The 11,233-nt window shown below is 32.2% G+C and overlaps 1 protein-coding gene and 1 pseudogene across 2 annotated transcripts; both read left to right on the top strand.

Moving 5' to 3' along the window:
• Window positions 1–1,745: 1,745 nt before the first annotated feature.
• Window positions 1,746–5,753, top strand: LOC111285171 (uncharacterized). Its single transcript, XM_022874464.2, has 5 exons — window positions 1,746–1,900; window positions 2,000–2,148; window positions 2,258–2,306; window positions 2,483–2,625; window positions 5,423–5,753. Exons 1-5 carry the CDS (start codon window positions 1,852–1,854, stop codon window positions 5,507–5,509), a joined length of 477 nt encoding a protein of 158 aa, XP_022730199.1. The 5' UTR covers window positions 1,746–1,851; the 3' UTR covers window positions 5,510–5,753.
• A 470-nt stretch (window positions 5,754–6,223) lies between these two features.
• LOC111285170 (inositol 3-kinase-like) lies at window positions 6,224–9,157 on the top strand (annotated as a pseudogene). Its single transcript, XR_016342633.1, has 2 exons — window positions 6,224–7,308; window positions 8,697–9,157. The product of XR_016342633.1 is annotated as an inositol 3-kinase-like (transcript).
• The last annotated feature ends 2,076 nt before the right edge of the window (window positions 9,158–11,233 follow it).

Here is an 11,233-nt window from a genome sequence, read left to right as displayed (position 1 = left end):
ATTTGCTTATAACACTTGGTAGCAACGCAAGTGAAGAGTAGATTTTTGCATATAGTTTAGCTCAAATTACTTGTACTTGTAGGTAATGAATGATCGATATTTGTGCAATTGTGCACATCTTTGAGGTCTTCTACATGGATAAGATTATTATCTATCTCAATCTATGATATAGTTAATGTTTTTTCTTATTTTTATTTTACATATTCAATGTGCTTATGGTATAGACATTAGATTTTGAGTATCATCATGATATTGATGTCGATTGTAATATCTTTGAATTGATCATGTATTTTGATATATAATATTTTTTTTATGAAAAAAATTTACAGTTGTATACATTCAAGAGTTGGAATAAGTGAATTGAATTAAAGGATAATAGAGAATTATTTTTTGTCATATTAGTGGATAAAAAGAATTTAATGACTATTGTTTGATATCATAAAAATTATATGAATGGCATAAAAAAAAACTTTATTTATCTCAACAATGTTTTTATTTAGACTTGTCTTTGTAATTGGAAAATTTGAGTTTTGGTAAGTATAGAAAATTCATCTTGCTCAAAAATGTTATAGCGTGTGTACATATATATATTCTTTTTGATTAAAAGAAAATATATTTGAGAAAATTATTGTAAATTATCTTAATTACCTACCATCTTATGAAAAGGAAAAAAGAAGACAAACATATTGGATTCTACATACCACTTATATTTTTTTTGGTTTTCTTATTGTTCACCTAATTTTATGTAGTTTTTAATGCCATTATTGAAATTTAACAAATGCATTACTAAACTTTTGGGTAAAGATAAAATAGAAGGAAATTTCCCTTTAGGTTTTATTGGACAAGCCACCTTCAAGTTGCTTTCATGGTTCAACAAGTACAAACTTGGATTATTTTGCCTTGTGGTTTGTGATAGGTAATGACGATTTCAATGAAACCTAGATACAAAGATTTTTGTTTAATTATCCTTTCTTTTACATTTAACAAATCATATAAATCTAAATTGTACAAATGTAGACATGTAGTTTGACTCCAAACTTTATTACGAAAGTTGCCATTGTCATCTTTTATGAAAGTGACAACACTATGTACTTGGATAGAAAAAAGTCCCCTAATAAATTGAACCGAAAAAAATTATTTCTTTCTTAACATGAAGATTAATCAAAAAATCATTTCTATCTTAACATGAAGGTTAATCAAGAGTTATCGGAGGGGAAGTGACTTCAAGTACATCCATTTGGTAATATATATGTGTATATATCTATATATATAGAGAGAGAGAGAGGAGAGAGAGAAACTATATTAGGGTATTTTAATATTATGATAAATAAAAAAATATATGATAATATTTTAATTTCGTTTATAACATTTAAAATTTTATTAACAATATATAAAATAATAATATATAATTTATGAGTATCTTTTATTTCTGTAATCAAATTTGAAGCATTTAAAAAGTAAGCATGAATATATATATATATATATATATATATAATCTAGATTATGTACTAGCCAATGAAGAAGAGATTTCAATTCCACAATGTAAAGGCAACCTAGTTACTACTTGCTAGTTCAATCATATTTTATGCCTAGTTTATTTTGTTACTTGAACATACAAGAAAATGAAAATCAAAGGCTCAAAGTGTAATTTACTTTAAAAGTTTCCCTAAAAAGAAATATAGTAAAAGAATAAGGACTCAGATGACAAATTATGAAATTCTAGGAATAGAAGTTTCAAGAAAAAAACCAAAAACAAAACCAGACTTAAGATTAGCAAAACCGCCCAAACCGGTACAAGGAAAGAGCGCCGGCAACAGAAAAAAAAGAAAAAAGAATTCAAACCGTAAAAAGATGTCGGAGAAATTGGCTCCTGAAAAACGACATAGTTTCCTTCACAACGGTTTTCCTCTCATTCCCTGTCTTAACATTTCAATGTTCTTCTGTTTGATGTTCGTGATTTTGAATTTTTATTGTAATTTTCTTTTCATTTTGTTTTCAGATGAAAAGGTGTTTGAATGGGATCAAACCTTGGAAGAGGTAAATATTTACATAAATTTACCGCCGAATGTTCACTCCAAGCAGTTTTACTGTAAGATTCAGTCCAAACATGTCGAAGTTGGAATCAAAGGCAACCCTCCTTATCTCAATGTTAGTCTCTTTTTTTTTTTAATTTAATTTATCATTTATTTTTAAAATTTGACGTTATTTGTATTTTTTATATTTTCAATAATTCTTTCCTTTTTTGGGTATTTTTCAGCATGATTTGTTCTGCCCGGTGAAGACGGATTCATCTTTCTGGACGCTCGGTATTTCTTGTTTTCTTTTTCTGGAAATTATTTTTTGGTTTAATTATGTTTTTTTAGGCTGAATTCATGAATTAGAATGATGGATTACTATTTAGATTCTTTGTTTTTGGATAATTGGGTTGGGAAAGTTTGGTTTTTTGGAGTTGAGATAAAATGGGGTGTTTTAATGTGGCCAGAGGATGATATAATGCACATAACATTGCAAAAGAGGGACAAGGGTCAGACGTGGTCATCACCTATACTAGGTCAGGGTCAGCTGGACCCTTATTCCACTGATCTCGAGCAGAAGCGCCTTATGCTTCAGAGGTTTCAAGAAGAGGTGAATCATGTGTTTCCCTCTTAAACTTACGTGCTCTAAATGTTATGATATCCATTTTCAATTCATTCGTGTGGTGAATGATTCTATTGTTACAATATCATTGTCATTTTTTATGCTATTGCTAAACTTAATGTGCTCACCTTATTCTTTCTTAAGGTCCACTTGTTCTTTTGTGATGGTGGTTAAAAGTTGTTCACACAGACACACACCTATGCCTTGACAAAAGATTTGTTTTTTCGTTCCTGTCTCTGTGTGAACCGTATTTATTTTCATTATAACTTTCAGGCTTTCTCTCCAAGTAAGATATTCGTTAGATGTTTTTCATTTTAGCAAGCCATATTACCATATGTAGCTTTATATTGTTTCATTTTTGTATTTCTTTCATGTTGATTCCATAGTTTTTTGAGATTGTCCTGCAATTGCTGTGTCAATTACATGCATTAGTTCTTTGAATGCATACTTGTTAGTTGTTACTTTGTAATGCGTCTATATTCATATTTGTGCCATAGTAACAAGTACTATTATGGAAAAACTTCTGAAGAAAAATATCTTCAGTATTTGACAATGTAATATGCATTTATAAGTTAAATCCCACATTAACTAATGCTTGATCCTCATATGTTTCACATGGGTGAATTCTACTCATCTATTATAATTATAGACTTTGAAATTTACGTTTCTCTAGAAGTATGAAATCTTAAGTCTTACTTTTCTCTAAATTGGTGAGGAATGATCTCACCAGAAGCATCTATTATTTTTACTCCCATGAAGGGATTTAAATTGCGGTAGCGGTCGCGTTGCGTTTGTCACAGTTGCAGATATAATAGAGACCTTCATGGTTATTGCAGCTATCGCAGTCGTGAAATTTTTAAAATTTTGCTCAATTAGCTATAAAATATAATAATTTTAATTATTAATCATAAAACCTCTTATTTTATGATTTTGAAAGTAATTTATATCATATCATGTGTTTTATTTATTTAACAAAAAATATTTGTAGTAAAATATTTATATTTAAAAAATTATTCATATGATAATTAGAAAATAACAAGAGATAAATAAATATGTGAAAAATAAATAATCATAACGAATGATATATTTAATTATTTAATTACCGTACTCATCAAATTATTACTGAACTATAATATTCATAAATCAAATAATAAGTGATTAGACATCCATAAATTAAGTAAGAGCATTACTATTTATGAGCCAAGAGAATTGCTTTTTATGAGCTTACAGTAAATCAAACTTGGCAGTCTCCATATTGTGGGCAATCTTCAACAACGATAGCCTCAAGTCTACTTCCTTTGCTTCTTAACTAAATTGCACAGACCCACACAACTTTTCATCCCCTCACCTTGCATTCATAATTTTTTTCTCCAAACCTTCATCCTCATCCTCATCTCTCAGTTCTTTTTTATTCTGGTGTGTGCTATCTGCTCGTCTCCGTCAACCTCAAGTCTCACTCTCATCTCTTGTCTCTCATTTTAAGTCCCAGCAACTCCTGCCCCCTTCTACCAATGCACCATAGCCCAATCCAATCCCAAACACACAAAATCACGGCAAATTTGGAAATTAAAAGAAAAGGTAATTTGAGTGCTGAATTAATTACTTACCTTAAACTGCATATACTTGATCTTGATTGAAGTTGAATTTAAGAGAATTGATATTTTTGGAAGATTAAGTTTTGTGGTTTTTTTTTTTCTTGAATTTGTAAATTGATGTTTATTTTCTTTCTTGCTGTTTTTATTTTAAGTTTTTAAACAAAATCAAATGAAAATTTTTTTCTTGAATTTTTGAATGAAAAACGGAGTAGCAGGCAATAGCGGACCGCCATTGCCGTTATTCAACTTTACGCCGCAATTTGCAGATGCTATACGTCCACTATAGACGAGATTCAAATTCTCCCCTGTTTTTTCTTTAATAGTAGTGGCGGATGGTGGCGCGACCGCAAAATAGCGGCCGCTTTACCACTATCCGACCGCTATTTAAATCTTTGCTCCCATCATGAAGCTGCCTATTGCAAATTTTGTAGGACTCATGATGTAGCATGGACCTTACTTTGTGATTCTTCTGCTGTATTTTGTTGCTTAGCATGTGAGGTTAACCACCAGCAAAATGAAGAGAGGCTCTAGAGGAGAAAAACATGATATAATCACATAAATGCAGTTTCTAACCTCTAATAATAAGCAAAGCATTCTATAATCCAAGTTGAGGTAGGTACTACCATCGTAGGTAGATTTTGGCTAATCCATCAGATAGTGACATAACATAATATACTTTATGCAACAAAGCAAGATTGAATTAATAATTGATCAAATAAAAGGTAAGTTGCTTCCAAGAAGCTGGCTCTTGGATTAGAGTAATATCATCTATAAATGTGAGTTCAATCTGTTCTATATTAGGTTGTTTCAGAGTTAAACATTTTGTACTGGAATTGATGGTAGTAAAAATGCTAGTTATATGCATTTATTTTGGAATGTTTTGAGTTTTGACACCTGCAAAACATATTTTAAGTGTTCATTTCTCTTTTGATTTCATGTATGTAAATGATGCATTTTATGATAAACTCTTAATTCTCATAATTGTCATTTAACTGTCGTTTTGTTTACACATTAGTTGCCTATCTAAGTGCTATTGAACTGTTATCATTTACTTGATTCTTATATAGTTAATCACAACCCGAATCCACGTGATCAAACATTTGACTTGATACCTTGTTAAAACCATATTCCAACTACTTGTGTAGGTGTGACTTGCACATTACAATAACAATGTTATTTTCTTTCCGCAGAACCCAGGTTTTGACTTCTCCCAAGCTCAGTTTACTGGGAGCTGTCCAGATCCAAGGACTTTTATGGGTGGTATCCGTTCTGATTGACAATCTTCATATTCCGGTTTGATCACTTAAATTATCCTGTTATTAAGTCCTAACCTTTGCTTAGCAAATAAACAGTCTAATGTGCTTTCTCCCCTTGGGCGTAAGGCTTGAATTAACTTATTGACTCAGCCATCAATCTGTGATGACGGTATCGCTACTATGTGGTTTGCAATCACTATGTTCAAATGTAATATGAGAAATTGGATTTATCTTATAGGTTTTTTTATCCTGCGTTGGAATATGATTCCGTTTTTGCTGAAAAGCTGCCTGCGTTGAGTTTTGGAGCAGTTGTCTTTGCAAATGTTGTGTGGTGTTTGTGTTCAAATTTAGTTTTTGAACCGAGAAAAGGATTCAAGTAAACGCAGAAAAAAATGGTTGGAAAAAAAGGAGTATCACATTCGAAACGCCAAGTATTCTCACACGGAGAATATAAATGTAGTCTCGAAATGTTGAAGTAGAGAATCATATTCCTTTGGTTTTCAATCACCACTCAGTTTCCCGTCCAAATCAAGAAAATACTAACAAAAACAAAGTAGTATTATGTTTGGCAATTAATTCGATTTATTATTATATTTATCGTTAAAGATTGCGGGAATCAGTCAGTCTTCTTTGGTTCGCAATTCAAAGCACTAAGAACGACCCTCTGATCACTGCCAAAAATATGCAATTTTTGCAGTCTTTGGCCTTTTGCTGCCTATAAAACGTAACTCTCTGGCGCACGTCCTCTGTGTCTTGACACCTATATCTTTGTCTTCAATTCACGGTCTCCATTTCTTCCTTCTAAATATCCCTCTCTTTCTCTATCTTTTTTCTCTGCTTTTGCCTTTTATTTTCAATGGATTCTCTCGTTTCTTAAAGCTTCACCATTGTTTTGTTTTAATCTCCATGACCCCGAACCCCAGCAGAAGAAAATTCCTTCCTTTTTTCACTTCTCCACCATGGTAACCACCACCCCACAAACCCAAAACAACCCAATTCAAAGTGTTCTCATCGTTGGTAATTACTGCCACGATGTCCTCCTCCAAGGCGGTGCTGTCGTCGCTGAAACCCTTGGAGGAGCCGCCTCTTTCATTTCCAACGTCTTTAGTGGCCTCTCCGTTTCTTTCCATTTAACCGCAAAAGTTGGGCTTGATTTTAAGTACCCGGTTAATTACAATCCCATCGTGGTTCCCGTTTCCAAAACCACCGTTTTCCACGCCTATTTCGATCTGGGTTCTAACGAGAATGCTCATCAGGATCGGGTCTTGAAACGGGTCGAATCCTGCGACCCAATTAACCCATCGGATCTACCCGATAAAAGGTTCGAATTTGGAATGGCGGTTGGGGTTGGCGGAGAGATGCTACCGGAAACGCTGGAAAAAATGGTTGATATCTGCGATGCAGTTTTTGTTGATATCCAAGCTTTAATCCGTGCTTTTGATGAAAGCGGGACGGTAAAACTTGTGGCGTTAAAAGAGAGTGGGTTTTACCATTTGTTACCGCGGCTAAAGTTTTTAAAGGCATCATCGGAAGAGGCATTGTTTATGGATGTTGAGGAAGTGAGGCAATGGTGTTGTGTGGTGGTAACGCATGGGAAAGATGGGTGTGAAGTTTACTGGAAAGATGGGGAAATGAAAATTGGGCCTTTTGGGGCTAACCAGATTGATCCAACGGGTGCTGGAGATAGTTTTTTAGGTGGGTTTGTTGGTGGATTGGTTCATGGTTTGGATGTTCCTGATGCTGCTTTGGTGGGGAACTTTTTTGGTTCACTTACTGTTGCTCAGATTGGTCTCCCTAAGTTCGACTTGAGATTGTTACAGGTTTGTTGCTCCATATTTTCTGGAAATGTTAGTACTTCATGAAATTGTTTGAGCTGACATTTAGGTACCGTTTCATTGATGTTCTTTTTTTTTTTTTTTTGCTGGAACTTAGTTGGATAATGTTGGGAAAATTGCCTTCTTTTATTTGAAAAAAGGTGAATCATTGAGACTTAACTTGGGATGAGTTTCGGACTTACAGTGAACTACTGAGGGATTTTAGTTTGTTAACGTTGGCAATTGTCATTTTTAGATAAAATGTGAATTTTTGCAACTTCATTGGGATGAACAGTTAAATATTGATACTGCTTTTTTGTAATGAAACATTTTGGAATGTGCATTGACTGCAAGTGCCATGTGTGTAGCACAAGTACATTTTTAGCATTATCTTCAAAGGAATGAATATAGTGGGTTTCTGGAGGAGTTCTGGGTTTAAATGGTTAGAATGCGCACTTTAGGTAGACTCAAGTTGCATTATATTGGAAATGCAGACCATATACTGGCACTCTTTTATCAACGATTTGTACTTGGAATGAAATTATAGGTGTCTTCTCATGGTTAAAGTGCTGAAAGCTTTTTTTTTTTTGTAATCTTAACTTTGCTATCAAATTTTCATGCTTATTAGGAAATTCTAGTTAGTGCATTGTGTGTTTGTTTGTGAATAGATAACAAGAGATCTAGATTTTCCTTTGTCTTCTTTTCTCGCCCTTGCTGTCTGTGCACTCAGTTATGAGGTGATGATTTGTCGATTTGAGAATTTTATGAATTGATATTGCTTTCCAAATGTTTTATCTGAACTGTCACTTAATTTTGTAAGCTGGACGATTCATGAAGGGTCAAATTACTTCTCTATCTTGGACATTTCCTTGGATTAAGACATTAGGTTGTTATTGTTCTCAACTGGCAGACTCTATTAATGCATTGATATTCACATCAAGGCATTACTCTCAACCAACATGATGCTCCTTCTAGATAATCTTAGTCTTAAAACAAAACATTTCTGTTACTTTTTGGAATTTTTCATGTGTTATTCTTTTATTATGTATTAAAGTTTGTAAATTTGAAGAGTATTACCTAATACTATAGGATTTCTTTTAGCTTCCACGAGACATTTTATCATGATGATAAATTTACATAGATAAGTGAATGGGTTCTGTTGGATATTACTTGCTGGGCTGATTTTTACTGACATTAAAGCTGGAGGGAAGAGTGAATAATGTGCACTTGAGATTCCATAAACCTCTTATTTTATCATCATGCCATCTCAGTTATATATTCTAACGAGATCTTTTTAATTATGTTATCATGTCCTAGAAATGCTTCTTGAATTCGTCTTCCACTGAGGTGGTCATTTACTTATCTCCTTTCTATTTTTATTTCTCACATTACAGAGAGTTAAGGATGAGGTTCAAAGAAGGAAGCTGCACTCCACCTGCTACTTTGAAGGAAGAGATAATAAGTTGAGTTTCACCAAGCCACCAGGGCATGAAGAGTTCCATGCTTCACTTGCTTCAACTAAATTAGTTTCCACATGCTCCATTCAAGAATGTCAAAGAGATTTGCCAAGATCACCCAGGACAATAGAGCAGGTCATTGCACCCTCAATATAACGGGAAACCAAAGTTGTTACGAAATTCTGTTTTTGATGAACCAATATAAACAGTGCAGGGTAGACCACGAGTATAGTTGGAGCATTTCTCCTTTTTCTGTATCAAATAAATTCGGCTGCTAGTCATTCAATGAAAGTCCAGAAATCAATGGCAAATTAAATTAGTAAATACTAGCAAGAAAGCTTGCATACAATATTTGTCTGTTTTCCTTTCTTAATATACTGGTATAGTTTTTTGTTGTATGAAGCCCTTCCTTCCCTGCTAAGAGCATCGGTGGTACTATGAAAGCGAAGAAGATGTGTGTTAGCATTTGCGCTTTGAGGAGGAAAGTAGGCATTGGCCAATATCTTTGAAATCCCCTTTATTAAAAGAGTACAAGAAAAGTTAATTCATTTCTTGCCAACAGAAATCAATGGCAAATTAAATTAGTAAATACTAGCAAGAAAGCTTGCATACAATATTTGTCTGTTTTCCTTTCTTAATATACTGGTATAGTCTTTTGTTGTATGCAGCCCTTCCTTCCCTGCTAAGCATCGGTGGTACTATGAAAGCGAAGAAGATGTGTGTTAGCATTTGCGCTTTGAGGAGGAAAGTAGGCATTGGCCAATATCTTTGAGATCCCTTTTATTAAAAGAGAATCAACAATTTGTTCATTTGTTTTCTAGCCAACAGAAAATGGATCATCTCAATGACTTTTATGAATCTGATGATAAATTAAGTTAATTTTCTTTTGGTAGGGAGATTTGCTTTGACAAGAAAAGTTAATTAATTGTTAGCTATAGATGCATCACCATTTCCATTTGCCATTGAAAGTGTTGGTCCAACCTTATTCCATGCTTGGCCATTTTTTTCTTTTGGCAAAGACTCTTGAATCAAGTTAGACCAGTTAAATCTTGTCGAGATGTGCAATTTTAGAAATCAACATCAAATGTGTGAATCCAACTCATTTGTCGAATGGATAAGGAATAGAGATTAAGAATGCTAATTTTAATTGCCAAAGATGTTTATAGTCAAGTTGAGTATAGACTCAGTGCATCAAAAAAGAAAAGAGATTGACGACTTTTCACTAGTGCTCCTTTTTTCATGATTGATTGATGCTGGAATAAAGATGTTGATACAGATATATGGTAGTATTTCACTCGCTTTTCAATGGCATCTTCTTGCCTGACCAACCCCTTTTTTATCGTGGGACGAAGCCATTATTATGGAATTAATTGGTCCAAGTTGGTATATTATTATTAAATAAAGCTAACCTAACCTCTCCATTTTATTACAAGGGTTAATTAGTTCACTTCAAAGTCACAAAGTGGGGGAGGGGGGAGGCTTACTATGTTTGCTGTCATTTGTACAGTTAATCAAATATTATATCACTGTCTCTACGGCATTTGTTAGTAAAACCTTATTATTATAAGATTTTCTTTTGATAATTTTATTATGAGTTTTTATAGCATTATCTTAAGAAACATTATTTTTCAAAACCCTCATTATTATAAATAAACTATATTAATTTAGATGATAGGCATAAATTGATTAGATTATTAAAAATTATGAGTCAAAGAGAATTTCGTTTTGTACATAAATAAAGTAGATAAAAATAAAAAATTAAAAATAAATTAAAATAAAAACAAAATACATAGAGCTTTTTAACTAGCATAAAGAGAAATCAAATGATTTAAAACAAAAAAATATAATCATCATTTTTATTTTATTTTTTTTGCCAAATGAGATTATACTTAATTAAGTTTCAAATATTTCTTCACACCCATTTTTTCTAAAAAAAACAAGGAATTAACGTTTCAATATTGGGTATAATAGAAAGTTATAAATTGCCATTATATTATATAGGTCAATGTTTATTTTACCTAAAAAAAATATAAATCAGTTTAAGTATATTTTAATTCAATGCCCAATTGAGACTCAATTCCATTGGTTCACATATAATATTCAGCAAAAAAATGATATTCAAAATTTTTATATTTACAATCTTTTTTAGATTCAATTCAATCGGTTCACACATAATATTTAATAAAAAATAAAATTTATATTCTTATATTTATAATTTTTTAATATTTAATTTAATTAATTTATATATAATATTCAATAAAATAAATTTAAATTTTTATACGTATAATCTTTTTTCGTAGTTACATCGTTTGTTAAAAACAATGTACTATCATCAATAATTTATTTTAATAAAGACGAGATTTTAGATTAGATGATTAAAAAAATCAAATCCGTAATCTTAGGAGGTAATAGCCTCCTAATCCAAGCATCATTTATTTAAGAATTTGTGCAAAAAGAAATTAGATAATCAAAAT

Source organism: Durio zibethinus, chromosome 6 (assembly GCF_047325235.1).
Source record: "Durio zibethinus cultivar Kanyao isolate XHJ-2024 chromosome 6, ASM4732523v1, whole genome shotgun sequence".
NCBI classification, from domain to species: domain Eukaryota; kingdom Viridiplantae; phylum Streptophyta; class Magnoliopsida; order Malvales; family Malvaceae; genus Durio; species Durio zibethinus.
The sequence above is the reverse complement of the archived record's forward strand: the minus strand, read 5'-3'. Positions and strand labels throughout refer to the sequence as shown.